Below are 23,263 nucleotides of genomic sequence, written 5' to 3'. Positions count from 1 at the left end.
CGTGCACCTCGTCTAAGTACAATATCCCTATCACTCTTCATAGCCCAAGTGCCCCCGTCACCAAAACAGTTGTGACAGAGCTGCGCTGTCTGCTCCACAACTGCAGATCTGCAATAAAACACAAACTTGAAATCTCCGATACCATCACCTTTCACAATATTGACATGCTCTTCCTCACAGAGACCTGGTTCAACGATACCTCTCACTCTATGTTTGATATCCTTTTACCCTCAGGCTATTCTATTTTTAGAAGTGAGAGAACTGGCAAAGTTGGGGAGGTGCTGCAGTCATCTTTAGAAACTCCCTTCAACTGAATGCTTTTCCTATCAGCTCCTTCCGCACTTTTGAATGTCTATCTCTTGAGCTTCAACTACACCACTGCTCACCCCTCAGATTCCATGCCATTTACCCCCCGTCTGGCAGGGGCCCTTCGTTTATGGAGGAACTTACTGACTTCATCAGCGACTAATACTCACAAAGTGCCAATCAGATCTTCGTGGGTGACTTCAATCTCCACTGGGGCTTACTGCAAGACTCTTCCGCGAATTCGCTGGCCACCTTCCTCTCTGTAAACGATCTTATCCAACACTGCACAGATTCAACACACTCCAAGGGCGCAATCCTGGACCTTGTTATTTCTAAAGCAGGCATGCTTTCTATCGGTACTCCTATTTGTGTAGACTGGTCTAACCACCTTCTCATCCCTTTCTCTCTTCACCTTGCACACTCTATAACTCTTGGTCAACCTAAGAGGGCTACCGCCTGGTTCTGTGACACCAAAAATATTGACACCGTTTCCCTCTGCGATTCAGATTTGCTGTCACTTCCAAGGCTAGACCCGAACCTAGATGTTGACAAACTCACCTCCCAATGCCTCACAGTCCTTGCAGTCAAAATCAATAATGTCGCTCCTCTCCAAAGCAAAAAGAAAAGACCCATTTCCTCAGCACCTTGGTTCAACAAATCCATTTATGAGGAAAGGAAGCACCTAAGACGCCTGGAGAAACAATGGAGGCAAGCGCCCTCCATCGATAATTTGGCCACGCTTCGTTCAGCAAGGTCCAAGTACCACAAGCACATCTTCCTTGGCAAAGCGTCGCACTTCAGAACCCTCCTTGATTCAGCCAAGAATAGACTCAAAAAACTATTTGATCTCATAAAGAATACTAACTGTTCCAACCTCCAAGCTAGAGGATTCTACAAAGAAAGCAGTGGATTTCATTGCATTCTTCTATGAAAAAGTGAAATCACTGGTGGATCAGGTCGCTCATCCTATCCCTCCAGAAGAGCGTAAATCACTAGCCATTTGGCAGAACTTTGAACCCGTCTCTGAAGATGCCCTCCCCAATTGCATTCCCAACGCAAAGCCCTCCAACCATTCGCTTGACCCCATCCCTAGTACCATTGCCATTGACTTCTACACTCGTTCTCTTTCCTATTGGACCACTCTGGTCAACCTCTCCCTCTGTCGAGGCTCCCTTCTTGTTCCCTTCAAAACTGGGCAGGTCACCCCTCTGCTTAAAAAACCCACTGCTGATGCAAATTACCTCAACAACTTCCAACCCATCATTATCCTACCCTTTCTTGCGAAGATCACAGAAAGATGTGTAGCGAAACAACTCTCTCGTCATATCAAGGACAATGATCTTCTTGACAATTTTCAGTCCGGCTTCATCCAAAACTGCTGCACTGAAACAGCCCTGCTGCAAGTGATTGATGATGCGCTGCGGATACTCGATTCGGGAGGTTCTTGTCTTCTAATTCTCTTTGACCTTTCTACAGCCTTTGACACTGTCAATCACAGGACTCTTCTCAACACTCTTCAACAGAGAATGGGCATGGAGGGCACTGTGCTTAAATGGTTTGCTTCCTTCGTCTCTGATAGAGCCCAAATGATCAAAATAGCGAACAGTCTTTCACCTCCTTTGGCGGTAGGTCAAGGTGTTCCTCAAGGCTCTATACTTGCACCCACACTGTTCAATCTCTATTTAGAACCACTGGGAGATCTCCTAAGTAAATCCGGGGTCCACTATCATCTCTACACAGACAACACTCAAATCTACCTCAAGGTTGCCTCCACTCACGATCTCTCCATCCTAAGCGCTATCAAGCCCTTTTCCCATTCGCAAATGGGCTGATTCTCAAAATCTGCCAGTTTGCGAACGGGAAAAAGACTTTTGGGATGTATCATCCCAAAAGGCCATCGCAAAATATGGAATGGCAAAATTTGCGATTTCCTATTTTGCTAATGCATTTAAGGAATTGCAAATTGCGATTCCTTAAATGCAGTTCTGGTAGCACCCAAGTTGTGCAAATTTTCCTTAAGAAATGGCAAATTACCACCAACTTCAAGTTGGTGATAATTTGCGATTTCCTAGAAAAATTCACTTTTTTGCATTTTTCAAATTGCCATGCGGAGCACATACATGCCCTTAGGGCATGTATGTGCGCCACATGTGCAAACATGCATATTTTAGGGGTGCAACAGGGTGTCCTTTTGACACCCTTGAAATTGCATTTGCGAGTACCTAATGGGTATTCGCAAATTGCGAATGTCTTCCCATAGGCCCCTTAGGAATAAATAGGAAGGTATTATTTAATTGCGAATCGCAAAAATTGAATATGTAGGAATCAAAATTATTATTGCCAATCCTACATACATTGCCTTTTGCGAGTCCTTAATAGCGATTCGCTACAATTTGCTATTAAGGACTCGCAAAACGGTTTCTTGATACATGTTCCTGAAGTCTTTAGTGTCCAGCAGTCCATCATCTGCTTTCAGTTGGATCTAGCATGCAGTAGGCCTTTTACCTATTAATATTCCACATTTCTTTTGCGCAGCTGCTAAAATCATAAACAGTGTTTTTTCACTGATGTAAGTGGTCTAAATTTCAATTGATTAATTGCCCTGTATAGACCATGTTTGTATTCTTTCTGGTGCTAGCATATTAAAGGGAATTCTTCGAGAGTTCTTCTCTTTACGTCTCGAAGAACTGCAGGAGGTCTTAATTAATTAATTGTGGGTTTCTAACGCGCTAGAATCGACTCCCGAAGGAGTATCTGCTGGGGAACCCGTCCTGGCTTTCCCTGTGAGATGGTCCCTACTGGGTATCTCCAAGGTGAAACCAGGCATCCCCGGCGTATGTGGGGGGCCGTTGTGGAGATGAGGCAAGCTAATGACCAGAGTTGCTGAGTGTGATCCCTGGTTCAAGTAGGCACCGAGGTGAGAATTATCGAGTCTGCTGACCCTGGTTCATGACCCTGCCGCGTCGGGAATTGAACCCTGGTCCCGGGCCGTCCTCTGCTCTTGGGTCTGCCGCCTCTAACCAGTGAGCTACATCACACCACAGTTATAGGTCTAATGATGATTCAAAGGGCCTGACCAGACCTTCATTTTGCTGCTGTGTCCTGAAAGTAGGAAGAAGACAACTGTATTTGGAATCACCAATCTGTAGGCTTCCTCTGCCCAGCCTGGTTTTGTTTTCGCAGATCTTCACTACCTGTACCCTCTATCAGCCTAATTCGCCTTAGATACCTGGTCTGTCTGCCGGTGTTTCAGTGTTGAATAGCCTGGGATGACCCGCTTACCGACTCCCCTCACTAGCCCATGTTCTTGGCCTGACCACTTCCTACATAAAGACGGATTCTCCTGTCAAGTATTGTTAGACTGCAAACCTCAAGTTCTTTTATTTTAAGCCGGTGTCTGCGCGGGTCCTTCACAGTAAAAGTAGTTTGGCATGTCGCCAAGATGGCTGCAAGGGCTGGGGAATGTTAATGTGTTTTGTGTGGAGGGACTGAGGGTTTGTCACCTGCAGTCTACTGTTTTAGTTCACCATGCCTGTCTTTTATGTTTGGTTCATGAGGAATCGGCTTCCACAGGGAGTGGCTCACCCATCATGCTTGGGGTACAAGAACTTTAAGTGAGCTGTGTAATTAGTTTATATTTACAGCCACCCCAGAATAGGCTAGCCATTCCCTGTAGTTTTCCTACTGTGTTAGAATTCGGATATTGGTTTAATGAAGTGAGCGTTTGAAGCATGAACAATGCCCCAGGCTGCAATCTTTATAGCATCTTCTCTCTGGGAGTCTTCAGCAGTGCAGCCCTCTAGGTTACATTTCATTAATACCACAGCTAAAGATTAAATGCACTTCATCCTGCCATTTGGCATCATCCCTTCATATATCGTGGTTGTTTTCTTAGCCACCGTTTGAGCCTCGGAGAAAGTGGGCGGCCGCCATGAACAACAAGCTGGCGTACTACTGCTTTAGAAAGTCTAATTTTCAATAAATAAATAGTTTGTCAACCCAAGCTATAAGTAAGGAATGTGCCCCCCAAAATGCTGCATGCCAGTGAGCCGCGCGTAACAAATAAAGCATACACAACACAAACAAGCATTGGTCAATGCAAGAAAAGTATACTACAGCCAACAGAACCGGAGGAAAAGTAAGTGGCCCACACAGGAACTAATGAAAAACCAGGAAAGAGAGGGAACAGTATGTAAACCCTTTGCAGTCCATACCTAAAAACAAACAAGCCCAAACCAAGCAAATATCCTTCTTGACAAAGCCCAACTGCTGGTGAAGATCGAAAAGTGCAAAAAGCCTAATTAAAAAAATACAAGCAACGGAATTGGAGCCAAGGTGGTGGAGGCAGCAGTAAAAAAGGCAGCAGTAACACAACTGTGGCATTAACAGGAGGTGGGAGGAAGAATGCTATATTTGGATGTAAGTAGCAAGGAAAAAAGTACTCCTCCAAAGCACAGATGAAAAACAAAGCAGAATGATACAGTACTAAGTCTCTGCTCTTTGGCAGGAACAGAAGAGAGAAAAAAGGGACAAAGAAACAGGACTGACCACTAGCAAGCAGGGATGTTTGAAGGACACTGACATAGACAAATGAAAAGCAATGTCAAGAAAGGGGAGGGACTTGATGCCCACAGACCAATTAAAGCAGGTCTCAAAGGGACAGTTACGCTGTCTAGCTCGACCTAAGAATGCTCTTCCCATGGAGTATAGGTCAAACTATAACTACCTACTGGGGACCGCCGAAATATCTATCTATCAATCTATCTATCTATCTATCTATCTATCTATCTATCTATCTATCTATCTATCTATCTATCTATCTATCTATCTATCTATCTATCTATCTATCTATATATATATATATATATATATATATATGTATGTATGTATATATATATATATATATATATATATATATATATATATATATATATATATATATATATATATATATATGTAACACATGCCTGCAAGATACTTACATTTTTCGTTGTGTGATAAAAATTACCTTGCTATAGACATGTGTGATGGAGAAATATGTGTTGTATTGGATGCTTGATGAAAGTAATGCACAGTAATGACAGTGTTGTAACTGCTGTATCCCCAGAATAGCTGCAGCTGTCTTTTTCTATGCCTGTGCTGTTGTCGATTTTATTGCTCCTGGGTTTCTTGTAGACTTTATTGTTGGCAGATATTATGGGCCTTATTAGAGTTACAGTTTGGTAGAGCAGGGCCTCTACAATAAATTGGGGAATCTTCTGCATGCCAAATTCATGATCCCCCCTCCTTCAGATGTGGGGGCATTCTTGTATGTTGGAGCCTCAGCTGGCTACACTGTTGGAAACCTTTGACCTATCAGCCACAGCTCTACTTGATTACAATGGTAGTACCATCTACCGCCACTGATTTTCCCTACCCAGGTAGGGAAATTAAAGAATGACCCTGAACCAAGGAGAGAAAAATCATGCACCTGGTAATAAAACATTACCCTATTCTCAGTTTCTTAAGGAAAAAATGGGGAACTACAAGCGGCATTGTGTTGTTAAACTAGGATGCAGAACTTAACTAGGGAGTACTTACAGGTAGTGCTCTTTTGCCTCTGGAATCTTACGATCTAGACACTACTGGCAGTTCACTGAAGTGCCAGGTACTGCCTTATAAGGATTTGACTTTTTGTGGAAAACAACATGACATCGCTGACATGCAAGGCTTAAACTTGGAGGGTGATGTAAGAATAGAAGCTCATGAACTAATACTACATAAACAAATTACAAAAAATCGAATAGATTGTCCAGTCACTGCCATGACCAGTTGACTTAATAGTGGTATAGGGTCACTGAATGGTATGTGATTTAACTCATGACAAAAATATTGCAACCCCTAAATTGAGCTAAAAAGCCTTTCTAAGTAGATGTGGAGTTACGGATAGTAAATATATACTTGCCCAACAATGTAGTTGTTGGCAACATATTGGATGTGATATTTTGTATGGCAATATCGGATTCCTTGATATAGTGACATGCAATCTTCAATCATTTCTATAGTGTGTCACTGAATGTTTAAGAGGGAAACAAAAGGGTCCTGCCCCTGATCTTTGTCACTAGCATTTGCTGCTAGGATACACTATGGAGAAAACAGCCACATTGCTTAAACTGTCTCTACACATTGGCAAATGGCATGCTACATGCTTAAGGGATTTTTAAGCTACTGCTGAGTGCCCTCCAGCAGATCTCTCAAACATCAAAATTGTACACTCACAAATCATTGAACATAATACCACCGTCCAACCAGAGCTAGCCCTAAACTGATCTTTTCAAAGCAACTATGCATTTAGGTTTTGCTTATGTTAACAGCTGGCTCTTGTGCCTGTTCTTAATCAGTATTCATGAACACGTTGCAGTCTCTGTGCCTATTTCGAATCAGTCCTCTTTAGCATATTACAGCCCCGAGTATTCTGTTTAAAAATATTGCTTGCCACTGAGATCAAGGTATGGGTGATGTGTGGCTATGTAACTGGCTGTATGGGCGAGTGACTAGTTGTATGAGCAGCTGTATGGGAGAGAATGGTTGCGTGAGTGGCTGTGTTTCTCACTATGAATTCAATGAGTAAGGTCGAAGAATTGGTGATAATGCCTCTAACAAACCTCTGGTTTTGGTGATATGATGCCACTGACTCACACTCTGTCTGTCACCTTACATACACAAATCTGAATACACACTTACAAAATACAGTTAAACAAAAAGGTACAAAATCAAAATTTGGTTAGCATAATTCATCTAACTGTAGAAAATTGGTAATTACTGTAGCTGTAATACATAGTAATTTGCTACACCTTTTCATCTGACTTTCCTGTGCTTCAGCATCCAAGCTATACCTCACTGACAAGGCCAACATAAGCAGAGACTGGTCTGGGGGTACTTGTGCTCACTTTTAGAGGGGAGGTCTCACCTGGTGGTTCTTTATGGACTTCTCCTTTGAGGGCATAAAGTCAGCCCTAAGTTGTATAATATGCTTCACTGTCTAGAGTGGAATGTTGGTTGAGAAACAATACGCTGGAATGCCACCCAAAACGATTGCCAGTGGTGAAACTATTTTCAAGCGCTCTTCACACAACACCTTTTGTGTGCTTGCTCTAAAAAAATAATTGTGTAAGTCATGAAGTTGAATAACTGAATTTTTTCTCAGAAAAGTGAACGGAATAAAAAATGTGTTCATTATAAAATGGCTCAAACAATATTCAAATTCTCGTCCCTTTCACAGGATGGCAGAAATGCAGGGTTTGATGGAAAGGTTGGAGAATGCCGTCATTCGACTTGAATCTGTTTTATCACACTCACATGCCAACGTGGATGGTAACTCGATCAATGGAGTCAATGATGGTAAGGAGCACTCTTCTGAAAATCAAGGCATGCCATACTGTATGATAGTGCTGTGTGTATTAAGTAGCAGAGTATCGTGTATCATGAGTGACCATTGTAGTCAACTGCACACTTGAATCAGATTCAGATTCAGATAGAAGATTCCTGATCTTTTAGCAAAAAAGAAAATTTTAGTTTTCTCTTGCTCAAATCATCCTGATCTCCAATATTGGTAAAAGTAAACATGACATTTCCGCAATATTCTCCCATAAATCTCCCCGTGTGTTTCGAATGGTGGCAAATATGTGATGAGATTTCAAAAACCACAAGTATTCTTGCAAAATACTGCTGCATTTCGGAGCAATGCTGGAAATTATGTTAATGATTTTTAAAAAAGAGAATGGGTGATAACTCTGTGCACTACCACAAACCTAATCGCCAATGAAAATGCGCAAGCTTCAGCAATCTGTTCCCAAGGGACTCTGCCTGCCCATGGTTAGGCTATCAAAATGTAAATGTCTTTCATCTTTCTATCTGATAAAATATTTGTAACGAAAAACTTCATAATTCTTCTCAGATTCCAAACAAATTGTTATAAAGCCTAATATATTAATCAATTAATTATTAAGGATCTCTGCGGAATTGCAAACAAACCTTTAAAACAAAGGCGAATGCAGCTTAAAAATCTAATAAAACAAATGAGAATAGTGCTAAATTTTATAGGATGTTCAGTATTTACAAATATCAAAATAGCTAGCTATTCTATGAGAAATGTTCTATTTATAAATGTTATAAATATTAGCAATTTAATATGCATTTTTAATGTAAAGTAATCTTAAGCGCTACAAAATATTTATATAAAAAAATATAAAATTAAAGTCCTCGAACTATAGCTGAAGGAGGCTTTAAATGTGATTCAGTTAACTGTGCAGAGAAGCCTGCCAGCTGTGTGAGTTAAAGAATAAGCAATGCATGTAGCCCGTCGAAAATGTTCAAACTATGAGTCTTCTCTCACTCCAGGTTTATACTGCATTTTGTTTCCTGTGCAAACAATCATGTAGTATACACTATGTGGGATAGCTTAAACATGCTGCCTCTACACAAACTAGAAATCCTCAAGATTAGTATTATGGTTCTCATAAAAACGGCAACTGGATACTATTTGTCTGCTTTTGTAGCCTTGACACTTATTTGCATTCTCATCTGAAGGTCCCAGAAGGTGCTTTTTAGGTCGAGCTGGTGTAAGCAGTGCGAAGCACTGCATCCAGCGAAGCATCTTTTGTTACTCACTTCCTGGGAATGTGAGACAGGGGATGTGCACGCGCAGGAAAATCCCCCATGTGAGCGTGCACGTTCACCCACACGCCGTGCACATCTCCTGTCCTACATTGGCAGCAAGTGGATAACACACAGACACATACATGCCCGCATGCACACACACGCGCAGGCACACACACGCATGCACAAACACGCAGGCACACACACGCAGGCGCACGCACACACACACACACGCATGCACACAAACACCCACACCCTACAACTAAGCCCCACCGCCCCACTCACCGGGCTACAGGCTCCGTCACGCAGGGCTTCCCTCACTTGCATCGGCGGCCTCTGCTCCTCCTACGTGCCTACAGCGTTTCACAGCCTCCCCTAGGGCGGGACTTCCACCTTCTTCCCTTCTCGTCAAGTCACTTTGTGGGCACGGGCTTCCCACAGAAGGCGGAAGTCCCACCCCAGGGGAGGCTGTGAAACACTGTAGGAGACAGAAAAAATAAAACTTTTAGAAGCTCGTTGCGGCGCTATATTCGCCAATATGTGACTTCTTAGATTACATGGCGCTTAAACTTTAGCAAAATGCGGCACTTGATTTTCTGGTGTGTGACTTCTTATATCTTTTATCGCTTTCACTTTAACAAACCACAGCTCTTTTTCCAATGTGTGCCCTTTTAAATCATCATAGCGCTTCCACTTTAACAAATCGCAGCGCTTCATTTTCCAATATATGACTTTTTACAACTTCACGGCTTTCGCTTTAACAACACCAGCCATTGTTTAACGTTAATTCATGGTCGAGATCTGCCTAATGTTTTGCTCAAACCTACCTATATACAGTGCCCTTTAACCCCACAATGATGTTAGCGCTATAATATATACTAGTGTATATAAATATACAATGTCTGCCATACCAGGTAAGGGAAAACAAATCCAGGGCCCATCTCCCCATTCATTTCCAGCCGTTTTTACAATGTTTTGGAGGCAGCAGATTAACATAGTGCTTTCACTTCACCAGATCACGGCGCTTTATAGTCTGCCAGAATAGGACCTCAGATCCGTCAGGAATATGTGCGCGGCATACAGAGTATTGATAAAGTCTCCTCGAGACGAGGCGCGGTGGCAGAGGGCAGCCAAGCCAGGCATAGCCGGGCCGACACTGCCTCGCTCAGCGCAGAACACCCTACGAGCAGCAGGCTGGTAACCAGGAAAACTAATGGATAAAAGCATCCGTGCCCCTCCCTCGGTTTGCCTTGTTTTTTTTGCAACGCTGGCCTGAGATCTGAACTTGTTTTACTTGATTGTGTTAGCATCATTGAATCCGGGTACTTCAGTACAGATACATTGTGGTGTGTTTGTGGGAGAGAGGAAAGACTATTTCTTTAGCAGTAATAGTAATTGCATTAATATAGCGCTAACTAACCCTGACCAGGTGTCGAAGCGCTTTTTTCGGCGAGTAGCACGCGGCTGACTATTAGAATTTTTAGGAGTTTTGTAAACTGCTACATGTTACCTTGCCATTACTTCAGGGCGCCTGAGGAGATACCAATGTACATTTTAATAGAAAGGGGCAGCTAGAGTCCAGTCGGATGGGTGGGTGCCCGTGCCCGATATTCTTAGAGCCTGGAACCTGACCTATGAGGAGGCTGTAGATCTGACACTTATGTTGATCAAAATGTATCGATTAATATTTATGAGAGGCTGGCAGCCTGATGCTGTTATCTTCCTGGCTCCAAGGGGACCTTATTGGCATATGTGCACTTAAGGTTCCTGTAACATAACTAGAGTCTCACCACATGCAAAGAACCCTAAGGGACAGGCTAGTCAGTCTTTCTGTCTGTCTCTTTCGGCCTGGATATTATCTTTCTTTCCCTGTTACCAGAGCTTTCTTATGAAAAAGATATTAATATTTCACTTCTGTTCTTGTATTCTCGTCACAATAAAATACACTGAACATAATCTTCACAAAAGTTATTTACAAAAGTTTAAGCTATTGCCATTATAAATTACAATAACTTTTAAGTATTAATTATTTAAAAAAATAACAGCCATTGTTATTGGTAATATCGATACATCTAAGTCACGTAAATACAACACATATTGCATTACAAATGCTATAGGTGTCACATTTGCAAAAGTTAAAACTATTGGCATTGTAAATAGCAAAGCTATTCATTTTGCTATTTTCAAAACTAACACATAAATAAAAAATTTGTCATTTACAATACCAATAGCTCAAACTTTCCTTATGCGAGACCTATTGCATTGCAAATGCTTGTTGCATTATGTTATCCACTTTTCACACCAAGTAAATCATAAAACTGATATCATGTAATCATTAACTCATTTTTTATCATGGTCACTCATTATAATCCCTAAATTATGCGATTTGTCTGTTTTATTAAATTGCAATATAATGTATGTACTTATTAAAGTTCCACATGAATATATATTTCATAGATGGAATCTAAACATATTCAGACACATGGTTAGAGTTTTTAATAAACTGCAAATGCCAGAATATTTTCAGACATTTCTTAGGTGACCATGAATAACACAATCAATTTTTAAATGATCTGTGGCAAGCAATTAATTCGGTTCAATGTGAAGTACAGAATAATATCGCTTATGCGCACTGCTTTTACAGCTGACCATTGCATAGCATTTGCTGGAGTCCAGTTCTAACAAGCCTGGGAACTGACTGTCTCTGCTATATGTGTTTCCCGTTTACCAAGTGAAATGTTTGCATTAAAAGTGAAGAAAGGTTGCTCTTAAGGTAATTTAGATTCACTACTCACTGGAAATATTTTTTTCAGTCCTAGCTTTTGGAGAGAATTAAATACAAATTTAAGCCTGGAAATCTGCATGGCGTTACTCAAGTTCATTATTTCTTCAAGGGAATCCCTGTAATCACTTATCCTTGTACACTGCAGGCGCGCCCGGTAAACGTAGGCTACCATATATGAGATCCTTTTAATGCCTAGATCAAAAAACAGTGGGGCAAGGGGGGTACTGGCAGGAACCATGACGATTGATGTTACAAAGTTATTTTCCACAGTAGCTAATTGCTGTGTGCCATCATATCTCCACACCTCGTCTGTTACAAATGTTGTAAATAATCTTAGAGATTATTCTTATCACCTTTTCAAAGATATCTATGAATGTAGTATTATTAATTGGGTTAATAATATGATATATTTTATTTACATTAAGCTTATAGTTGTTGTTACTTATTTGTATAAATATTGTGAAGTCATAAGCATTGCATTTGGTGTGTGTGTTGTTATTTGCATGGCTGTAATATGAGTTGTGGATTGTGGTCCTAACCATAACTTGCGAATTTCAGTGGTATTTCAATTTTAATATGTAAGTAGAACTGGACTTGAATTGTGTTTTTAGGTGAATTTCTGGGGGGTGTTCAAAATACAATAAGGTTTATAACAATACTAACCATAACTTTGATTTAATCTTAGATTTTGTGTGGCTTTTTTGAGTTTTGATCATATACCACATTCAAGCGTTCCATGCACCCTACTTTTAGCCTGTTGCCAACCCTCACTGTACACAGCCTTCACTGTGCGGGTTATCTGAATGGCCTGGCCAGAAACCTGCACCGTGTGTGCCTAACCCTCTTCTGCACCTATCTTTTGTCATCCCTCCTCCGCCGGCCTAAAACCTACTGTTCAGGCCTTAGGGGTTGCCGTTGTCCAACCCTCTGTAGGGAGCCAACTCTGCTAAACATGGCCTGTTTATTGGCAGTTACCCACAGGGTTTGATCTTCAACTGACCCTTTTTTCCTTTTTTTAAAAATATTTTGGGTACCCAAGATTCAAAATGGTATCTGAAGATGCAGGGCATGCTTCTCTGCCCTGATGTCACAGACCTGTGCAAGCTTCACTAGCCAGTGGTAAATCCAGATTTGGCCAGGCCCTGTGCCCAATCCTCTGTGGGCAGCCAACCGCCTCTACTCATGACAGATACAGAAGGGGCTGGCTGCAGTGCCTGTCCTTCAACCAGGCCCTGCTCCCAGTCTCTTCTGGCAGCCAACCCTGCTTCCCATGGCCTGCACTATGGTGGTTTAGCTCAGAGTTCGGTCTACAGAGTTTAGACCCTTCTTCACATTAAAAAAAACTATTTGTTGGGATATGTGTATCCAAATTGACTCAGCGGATCCAGGGCAAAGTTTGGACCTGTGCAAGCTTCCCTGGCTGATGCTGGATTTCAGGATCCTTTGTAGATCTCCCATTGATCCTCAAAGGATTGTTGAATCCACAAGGGACGGCCTCACTGGGGTTTGAGGATCCTGCTTGGATCCCTACATCCCAAAAGAAAATCTAACACGTTATAAGTTATTTTAAGCACAGATTCAGGGCCCTTTTGGCACACCCTTCCACCGACATACCCCTGGGTATTAAGATGTGCTCACTCTTCCCCCTATGTGCTCTTTCATTTTTAGGTCTCGCCTAGGCAGTGCGCATGCGCTGCTCTGGGAGGGCCTTTAGCCATCAGTCTGCTCCTTTTCCCCACACTGGTGCTTGTGCTGGCATCCACCTTGCGGGAGCGAGCAGCGGTGCACGTGATAATTGACAACATATGTCTCTCGTGCCACCGCTGCTCGCTCCTGCAAGACGGATGGCAGCTCAAGCACGGGTGCTTGTCCCTCACATTTGTTTTACTGAGCTTTCATGCGCACTCTTGTTTCTAGCCGGCTCGGACGTTTGGAAACAGCGGCGCGCACAGTGGACATTTTTCAAAATACTTGTTCTGTCCTAATCTCCCACCCTCAATCATCATTTACATTTCTACCCTCAGTCAGTTGCTTGCTTTCCATCTAGTTCATGTTTTAATACTTATTTGGCCCTCTTTCACGCTCAACTCTTGGCCTCTTCTCCATCCTCTGCTTCTCTTCCTTTCTCCTGTGCCTCTTACACCTGGGTCTTCCTTTTCTCCTTCTTGCTGATACATATATGCATCTTACTTCCATTTATCTCTAACCTTTTTTTCTTTTTTCTTTACTTTAGATCTTACGTTAAACGTCTCTTTGTGTCATTCCCTACCACCCCCCCACTCTTTGCAAACATTTCCCGCTCTGTAGTTTTTTTTAATTAATGTTTCGGTCTCCTACTTCTCTTATTCTTACTTCCCACTGCATCTGTTGTTCTTCCTTCTGCCCCCTCCTAAAGATCTTTCACCATGTTCCCTTTTCCTTCTGCCCAATTTCCTCATTCACCACATCTTTCAAAAGTCCCTCTTCTCTGTCCTCCCCGTCATCCTTGCTGCCTCGTCTCGTACTCTCTAGCCTGTGCTTGCAGTGCAGGTTCAAATAAATCATGTGCTGTGAATGCGCCGGCTCCGCAGGAGGTGGGAGCTCGTGGGGGTGAGGGCTTGAGAAGCACAGGGGAGGAACAAGCTGTTTGCAAAATACCACAGTGGAGCTTTTCAGCCTTGCAGCCTGTCAGGGGGGAGATGACTCATCCTGAAGGGCAATGCGGATTATTCAGAGCCGGACTGCACAACACAACCCCCCGCCCTGCGCGAGGCTGTAGGTTTGACTGAAACAGCCACCCTCATACCGCCCCAAACCTCCTTAAATCAAATAATAACTGGCAGTTCCTGACGTTGATATTATCCCACGCAAAAATAAACAAACTGCATTTAAACAAGCATTGACAAAGCCAATAGGTCAGGCTTTCAGTTTTGAAATTGGAAACTTACATAATAATGGATTCATGTTGGGGTGGGGCCTTTTGTCACTGTTCCAATTGAAGCAGAGCATTCATTTTTAAATGATGTCGGTTTTTTAGGCCGGATGTATTGATTTGCCCCATTGCTCAGTAATTATTAGTGCCTGTTCATTACTGGCCCATCTTTCATTAATCCGTAGTGCATTTTCAGATGTGCCACCTCGCTCAGAGATGCCTTTGAGTGATCAAACTTGCCTCATGTCACACTAATGTTTAGTGAATGGTCTGATTTGCACCAACACTCAGTATTCTTTAATGTATCTTATATTTGCACCATACCTCAATTCTTAGCTACTGGACAGCATTGAAATTTTGTTCATCAGTTGTTTTCAATAGTCAAGTTTTAATATATGTAAAGTTCCAGATCCTTCCGTCCTATTGTAATTGTTATGGTGTCTTTTTATTAATTATATTTGCCCCCTTTTACCTAAATTGATTAGGTAATTTTACCTTATGTATTTCTCCATTATGCTTACTGCCGGTTCAGCATTGTCCAAGGATTCGTTTTTTAACTGCTGTGTTGGGTTGTTATTGCTATTCGTTTACCACATGCAGTTTTATTGGAAGAAGGGTTTTCCGCTTGTGTCTGGCTGGCAAGGGTCAACTCTGGATTATTCACAGAAACTAACTTTACGTCTGGGTGCTAAGTTTTAAAAAAAAATTATTTGTAGCAGATCAGCCTTATCTCATGTCAAGACTGAGGCCTTTTTCCCTCGTGGTTTAAGAACCTGGTTTTCTACAACATCTCTTCCCCGAAAAGATACTTTGTGGTTCATTTCAGACCAATGGAAGTTCTCATTTGGCAAAGAAAAAATGTGTATTGCATCAAAGTAGTTGCCTAACGGCTAGGGCGGTCGACCTCCAACACATACATAAAAGCTATTGTCATTTACAATGCCAATAGCTCAAAATTTTGCAAATGCGAGACCTATTGCATTGCAAATGCTTGTTCAACTTTTTTTTAGGAACTCTGGCTTAACTATAAATATACTTGTGCCGTCACAGTGAGTGTGATATATATACATATATACACAATGCCAATGACCTAAAACAAATCTGTGGCTAAGTTCTTAGACTGAAAATAATTTTTTACAATTTTATTGTCAAAAGTTGCTTCTCTATAGATCCATATTAAAAATGCATTACGAACGTGGTAATGTGTTGTATGACCAACAAAAGTGTGTGCACCCAGTAAAACACATTTTCATACTTTAATTTAACCTACAGATTATCTTCTATGTAAAGAAGCCTCAGGAGTATGAGTTGGTATTTCGGAAATGTAATGTGCACCAGTGACTTTTTGATCCTTTTTTATCCAAACTGAAAATATTTAGCCATGTGGAACATTCTCCTTCGAATATAAGGGCGTTTCGAACAGCTGCAGTCCGTGCAGGTAACAGAACTTGGGCGGTGTGGCCGGGTAAGGGAGGATTTCGAGGGACAATGCAGAGGGAAAGTTACCTGCACGGACGAATACTACCCAATTTGCATATATTCTAAACGTAATTGTGCTACCTGGTAATGAAAACCTTATGAAATGTATGAGAATGCCTACAAAAACCTTAGCAGCATAAATATACATTGTGCCACTGGCAAATAGGTTTGTTTAATAAAAATGTAGTTTAAGCAGATCGTTTAAAGGCCTGAAACACTTAATATTTAGCAAATTCAGGACCTTGTTTCCTATGCTTGTGTTTCCAGTCCTTCTCTGTAGCTTGTCAATTGCGATCTATCTCATCAAATGTGATGGTGGTTCCGTGTATTAGGAATGCCAAAATAACTGGCTGCCCTCTTTCTTTTTTGACTGCCAATGCCTGGCACTCTTTAGATCCAATAGTCACAAATATATGCTTCCATAATTACTTCCATAAAAATCTTAAAGCTTGGTTATTTTAAACCACTTCCAGTTTCTGCTATTAATTTCACGTTAATCATTTAACGCCAATGTACATTGGTCGGATGATAGATTTCCCCCTTTCCAAATAAATTTTAATTTATTCAATAATTCATTCATTCATTCATTCATGTCTCAAATAGAATAGATGCTGGGCAGGCCTTCTTCTTGAAAATTACTCTTTTCCATCCTTGTTTTTTTTAGACCTTTCTGTCTCCTCTCTTCTTCAGATATAACCAGGTAAAAAGAAGGCCAGTGCCAGATTGAGGGCTACTGTTGGGCCAGGGGCTTGGCTGCACCATACTACTCCTCAATTTTGAGGAATGATTTGAAAATAACTCATTAAAAGTTTTATATCTTTCCAACGGGTTCAGTTAGCTTAACTTTTTCAGATTTATTCTGGTATTCAATTTTTGTCCAAAAATCGGGGTCCATCTGGTATCATGCACTATTGTGATGTATCTTTCTCCTGTACTTGGAAAGTTAGAGGTCATAGTGGAAACACAAATATGGATGAGTGTGCTGATGTACCATAAAGTTAAAATAAATGTATTGAGTAGCAGTTATGGTGTAAGTGCATTTATGGCTGTATTAGCCCGGTAAATCACCCACCATGCTTCTTCTACAGGAATCCCGCCCTACGTGGAGGCATTTGACAAGCTCCTCAACAGCGCTGTTGCTGAATATTTTAAACACAGCAAGATCATCGGTGGTGACGTGGAGACACATGTAAGTGCTTTTCAAACTTTTTGTCTTAAATTGAGAAGCACTGTAAGCTATTGCATATCTCACACTAATGAAACATTCATTAGTCTTGCCTGGTAGACACTGCTTTATTTATGTTTTCCTCTCATTTGAGATTCTCATCCTGTTCTTGCATTAATCACTTACAGATGCCCTGTTCTGGTTTATGAATTATTTGCAGTGTGTTGTAAAGGTGGCAATGGGTGATGTGACTGGCGACAGAGCAGCTATTATTTTTACTAATGTGCTGAGTTTGTGAGGTGTTATTTGTTGTGAGCGGTACCCTGTCGGCCAATCAAAGCACATCCACTAGGATCCAGGATGAGACCACCAGACTCAGTTTATCTATGTACATGAGATATTCACTTCCAGAGGTGAGTGGAAAGACTCAAAACTCTAGCCCAATTTACATTGCTCACCACATTTCCCATCGAGTAATAAGTATACTGCCAAGGTAGTGTTTATATTGTATACAGTTCTGAATGTAGGTGCAGTGGTTACATATTGTGTTAAAGTTATGCATTCATGTAGAGTGGTGATATCGTTTGTAAACAGATGTATATCAAGCAGAGCCAATATGGTAAGCAATGCCATGTTGAGAAAGTGAAACAGGAAAGGATGTAAGAGTTGAGAGTTGTTTAGGTTTCCAAAGTAACACCCACCTCACGAAAAATAGAGAAATAGGAAAAAAATGAGAGAGAGAGAGAACATTCAAATAAATAAAGATGAAATATGGACATAAGGCCTGCGGTCATCCTAAAGTTTTATCTCCTATGTGACTTCAGAACAAGAGGTATCTGCCTTGATCAATACCTCCTGCTCCAGGACAGCAGAATGACGGTGTCTTTTAGTTGGGAGAAAGGAAGAAGGTTGGGAATGACACTGACAGGGTCGGACTGTGACAGGAAATAGACCCAGGCACCAAAATAAATTTGCTCCCATTATGGAATTAGATAGGTAACACACTGTCTAGTAGTGCAAACTGGGTCATTTATAAACTTGGAAAGACAAGCTGTGTAAGTGTTTTGCAAAGAATTAAAGATTGCAAGGATTTGAGGTTGATGCATGCAATGTTTGTTTTAGTATCATGAAAAGTAACAGTAAAAACCATCCCTGCATGCCATAAAACACACCCACAAACAGACAAAATAAAAAAACACACATAGGCCTATCAAACCAGCCTATCAGGCAGTGCCTGATTGCCCTACAGGCCAGTCCGGCACTGACAGCAGATCCCATTTTTCTCAAATGAGATCATGAAAGCTGTTCATGTTCAAGTCTTTTGGTAGGAGCTAAGTTGAATGGTTCCTCTCTGGGTCTAAGGTTTAGGGCTGCGACTCACCAGCAACTGAGGAGACTATCCTTGATGCCTATTGCTTACTCATATGAAGAGGGGATGACTTGACGGATTTCTGACAAGCTGGTTCGCCATATTGTCAGCTCTGCCTGTTAGAAGAGTAGATCATCTGTTCTATCTTTAGTGTGTGCACATTGGCCGACTTCCACCTTTTTAGGCCTCAATGGCTTTCTCTTGTGGTATTCAATCACTGAGGAAACTCAGCTCTCATGCCAAGATCATGGCCAGATCATGTGTCCTAGCAGTTAGATTTATGAGATTGGTATTGATTGTCTTCATTGCATTCTTCTCCGAGTGGAATGTTGTAAAAAATGAATGGTACATGCTTAGAGATCCTATGCATGAAATAGGAAAGTTTAGCTCTTATTGGTAGTCAACATAAGAAGCAGTCAATTTCGGAAACATACTAGGATGCATAGCTTAAACATGTTGATCTTGTATTTTAGAAGCTGTTCTTGTGAAGAGAAACCTTTTAAAAAAATGATTTTTGCTTCATCTTTACACCTTGATGGTAATTTGATATGCATAGTTCTAGCCAAGTGAGGTTGGCTGCGGGGCTACACTGTGACAACCTCTTTTAACGTGATTAGATGTTTTGGAATATACACAAAGAGGGTTAGTGAGCAGATTTACTCTAATGAAGAGGGCTAAATATCCTTAAAGGGGTGGGCAGAACGCATAAACCTCTGTGTCGTGCAAAAGTCTCACTGTGAATACCATAGCGCATAGAGTTACTGCATTGAACTTCCCGCCTCACTAATAGCACATGTGATATAACTTCACCGGTATTTAATGCACTGTTAATAATTGCCTTGCACATATAATAAATACCGGCTTGCTATTGCAGTGCCCCATACTACTGGAAAACATCGCTTTTAAGTTGTGATAAATTCCACATTATTATGAGCAAACACTGTTTTCCACAGACTTGTTCACGTACTGTATAAGCCACATAGTCAAACCCCCCAAAAAGTTTTAACTGATCTAGACCAAAAATTATTATAAACGATACGTATCAAAACAGTACAGATATTAGAACCTTTCATTTGTTGATTTCTGTAATGAGAAATGGAAAGGATGAAACTCATTCCCGGTGGTATTAATATTGCTAATGTAGTCTACAGTGGCATAATGAAACTTGAGGGGGCTCCCCTGCAAAGTACATGGCGATCCCCCCGACCCCATCAGGTGTTCTCAGGCCAGGTGCCTGCTGCCTGCGTACATTGATGGAGGTGGCATCCTGGAGGTCGGGCCCCTCGCACCGCGAGAGCTGCAGAGGCTAATGTTTTGCCACTGGTAGAAGTCTAGTCACATATGGATGGTGGGAAAGTCCGCCAATGTATTGCTATCAGCAGAAAAAGGAAGGTCCCTCATATTTAAATCAATGTAAACAACGTGGAAAGAATATTTCCTTCATCATAAATGCTACTTACATCAACAATTTTATGAGGATTTCAATATGAAGAATGAATGGGAAACCACATAGAAGATAACAAAAAAGTATACATGAAAAATAATTATAATAACTACTCTATAAATAAAGTTTAATAAACTTTTTTAACGTTTTCTACCACTAGTGACAGCATTTCATGTGCTCTGTAACTATTTCAGGGTAACAGCCTCATGTTGTGTATAGAAAGTGTCAGGCATATTCAGGATAAAAGAGAGGCCCATTCCTGAAATACAGTATTGGCATTTAAGAGGAGTACATCCCAGTGGTTTACATTGAACAGCCAACCCTTCTACAATAGTTTGAAGGGCTATTTACTGTAAGGACATGTTTAACATTAAACATTTACTTGTCTTACTTTTAAATACCATGCATTTCACCTTATGGGCAATAAGGCCTACTTAGGTGTGACTTATAATTAGTTAAAAGGAAGGTTTTTGCCTGTCAAAATGGGTTATTTGTGAATTTGAGAGGTCGAATTTGCAGTTAAATTTCAGGCTAATGGTGGCAACTGTACAGCCATTAGGTCGAGCCTGGGCAGCGCATACTCTGCTCGGCGAGGCATGCTGTATTAGAGTATGCACTTGAAGCTCTGCCCACTCTCCGCCCATATTGTTCATTGGCTTGTGTCTTTGTCTTTTCTAAATGCTGGCTTTTGATTCGGTAATTGGCTTGTTAGTCCCTCCTTAGTACCGCCTTGTCTTAATTTGTAACCTCCCATGACAACTGGCCCTTTTACTTCTGTTGTTACTCCGTCTGTGTTATTTAGTCTGTAAGCACTATTTTTCTCAGTGAGTTTTGTCTTGCTGCAGGCACGAAGTGCTTTCCAAGCAGCCGGGACAATAGCAGCCACTTTTTTGCAATGTCATAGTTCTCGCATTTAGGAGAGTTTGAGCTTTTGGAATTGTAAATGATAATAGCTTTAGGTCTCACAAATGCGAGTCCTATTGCTTTACAAATATTTATTTTTTGGGGTTCTTTCCAAGTGCCCTTTGCCGCACTTGCATTTAATAGAGGCCACACCCCTTTCTTTAGACCCGGCTCATCTAAAGAAATGCGAGTGGCATCTATTAAGTGCAAGCGTGCCATGGAGCAATTGGAAACAAACAATTTTTGTAAAACAATTGGTCTCGCATTATGCAAGAATTTAAGCTATTGACATTTACAGTTCGAATAGCTCAAAGTCTCGTAAATGTGAGACCTATTGCATTGCAAATACCTGTTTTTACATTATCTTACATTGTATGGCACAATGCGTGCTGCAGTCCACTTGCATCATTTAACACACATGCCCTGGGTACATCTTTGTACCATATACTAGGTACTTATAGGAAAGTGATAACAATTCATTATGTTGAATGGAGGAAGTATAAGCACTTTGCCACTCGTTCGGAGAAGTTAAGTGCACAAAGTTCTATAGCCAGCAAATATAGGGTTTAAAAAAAGGGCATAAATATATTGGGGACCCTGCCAGACAGCACATTTCCAACCTTGTAGATTTGTGCCCTGGTGCAGTCAATGTGTACGTTTTATGAAAGCTAATGCACTCTGGGACAAAGAAAAACATGGTAAATGAAAATGATTTAAGTGATTCTTCCATTCTTTCAAGCACGATAAAAAGATTATTTGTTGGCGTATAACATGTATTGTAGCTGCTAAATTTAAATTATACATAATTTGTTTATTTTCTATAGCACTGGAATACATACAGGTCATAGCAGTACCTAAGTATATTAAAATTGCATAGTAATCATAGAATGCTGAACATGAAATGTAATTCTATGGCAGGACCGGAGGCTCAGATTATGCTTTTCTTTCTTCGCATTTATTACAAATTAGAAAACACAGCAGCCTTAGAAAAGCTCATAATGCAGAGAAATGCTTCAAAACCAACAATAAAGCATTTTTTTGTCATATAACTCAAGGAAAACAATGTCTCTGGGACTACAACTCCCATCACAATAATATAACAGTCCGAAACAGAGTCCTTCCTCTATGTCCACAATCCATAGATAGGCAGTCCTTTCTCCCTGTTCCTCCTCTTTCTTCGCTGCTTCCGCAGCCAGTTAAGTGTTTTTTGCTTTCCCTCTCACAGTTGTTGTTGTTAGGGGATTTGTACAGTATTCATGCACTGTAATGTTAATTTTTCTTGGGGCTATGGGTCTCTGGTGTTTTCTTTCATTTCAGAGCCCCATTTAGGTCGCGGAAGCGCCGTTTCGCTTCCTTCGCGACTGTTCCCGGTGTGTGTGTTGCGGTGCGCAGTCGACCGCTAGGGGGCGCTGCCGCGTCTCGTTGGTCTCCAGCGCGAGTTTCTCCTCACAGGGGAGCCGCGCTGAGGAGACCAACCGCCGCGGAGCCGAGCCCTCTAATCTGCCTCATAAAACGCCCGTATACCGGGTCTGTACCATCTTGCCCCATATGTGAACGCCCCGGTGGGGGTCTGTACTGCGGTGTTCTACCGCGTTGACGCCGACTTGGCAGGTTTTGCACTCGTGTTGTATTGGTGTGGCAGCGCGCGGTGAGGCAGCTGACCTGGTCCCCCTGGGGTGGGTCTGCGCGCTGGGGGTTGTGAGTGCACCCTAATTTTGCCAGTCCCTGGCAACCAAAACTGCTGCAGTCCTCCGGTCTGCCCTAAATTCTCAGTGACACCCAAGCTATTGGGTAGAGTGTGAACCCCCTAAAGCTTCCTGTGTACAGCATGGAGGACGACTATTATGGGGGTGATTCTCAGTCCTATCTGCAGGATGAGGAATTCTACCAAGCAGTTGACAGCTCCATCTACCGCTGCGTGACAGAGGTAGTAACCCCTATGGAGGAGCGTCTTTCGGCGCGCATAGTTGAGGAGTGCGCCAAGTTAGCGCAGGCGCAGTCGGGAATCCCTTATGCCCTCCCAGGTTCATCAGGTGAGGGCCCCCCTGCTCCTAAGAAACCCTGCAAAGGGGGGTTGTCGGAGGGTGCTCAGGGGGTGGACAAGGGTGCCTTTGAACGTCTGCGTGACGCATTCTTGGCTAAGGCGACCGAGTCCCCACCTGACCAGCCTGCGGCCCCCGCCTCGGTGGTGGCTACTGGGACTGCCCCTTCGTCTCCGAGGGACTCCCAGGATTCGGACGGGGACGAGGAATCGGTGCGTTCCT

At 41.9% G+C, this 23,263-nt stretch overlaps 1 protein-coding gene across 2 annotated transcripts in view; it reads left to right on the top strand.

Annotated features, from left to right (window-relative positions):
* CAP2 (cyclase associated actin cytoskeleton regulatory protein 2) overlaps positions 1-23,263 on the top strand; it is a 438,235-nt gene that overhangs the window by 49,058 nt on the left and 365,914 nt on the right. For both annotated transcript variants that reach the window (XM_086965115.1, XM_086965116.1), the window contains exons 2-3: positions 7,568-7,686; positions 17,207-17,307. In XM_086965115.1, coding sequence (XP_086821241.1) covers positions 7,569-7,686; positions 17,207-17,307 — 219 coding nt within the window. In that variant the 5' untranslated portion in view covers position 7,568. The remainder of the gene's footprint in view (positions 1-7,567; positions 7,687-17,206; positions 17,308-23,263) is intronic.

The sequence above is a fragment of the Lissotriton vulgaris genome, chromosome 4_1 (genome assembly GCF_964263255.1).
Source record: "Lissotriton vulgaris chromosome 4_1, aLisVul1.2, whole genome shotgun sequence".
NCBI classification, from domain to species: Eukaryota; Metazoa; Chordata; class Amphibia; order Caudata; family Salamandridae; genus Lissotriton; species Lissotriton vulgaris.
This window is presented reverse-complemented; position numbering and strand designations above follow the sequence as displayed.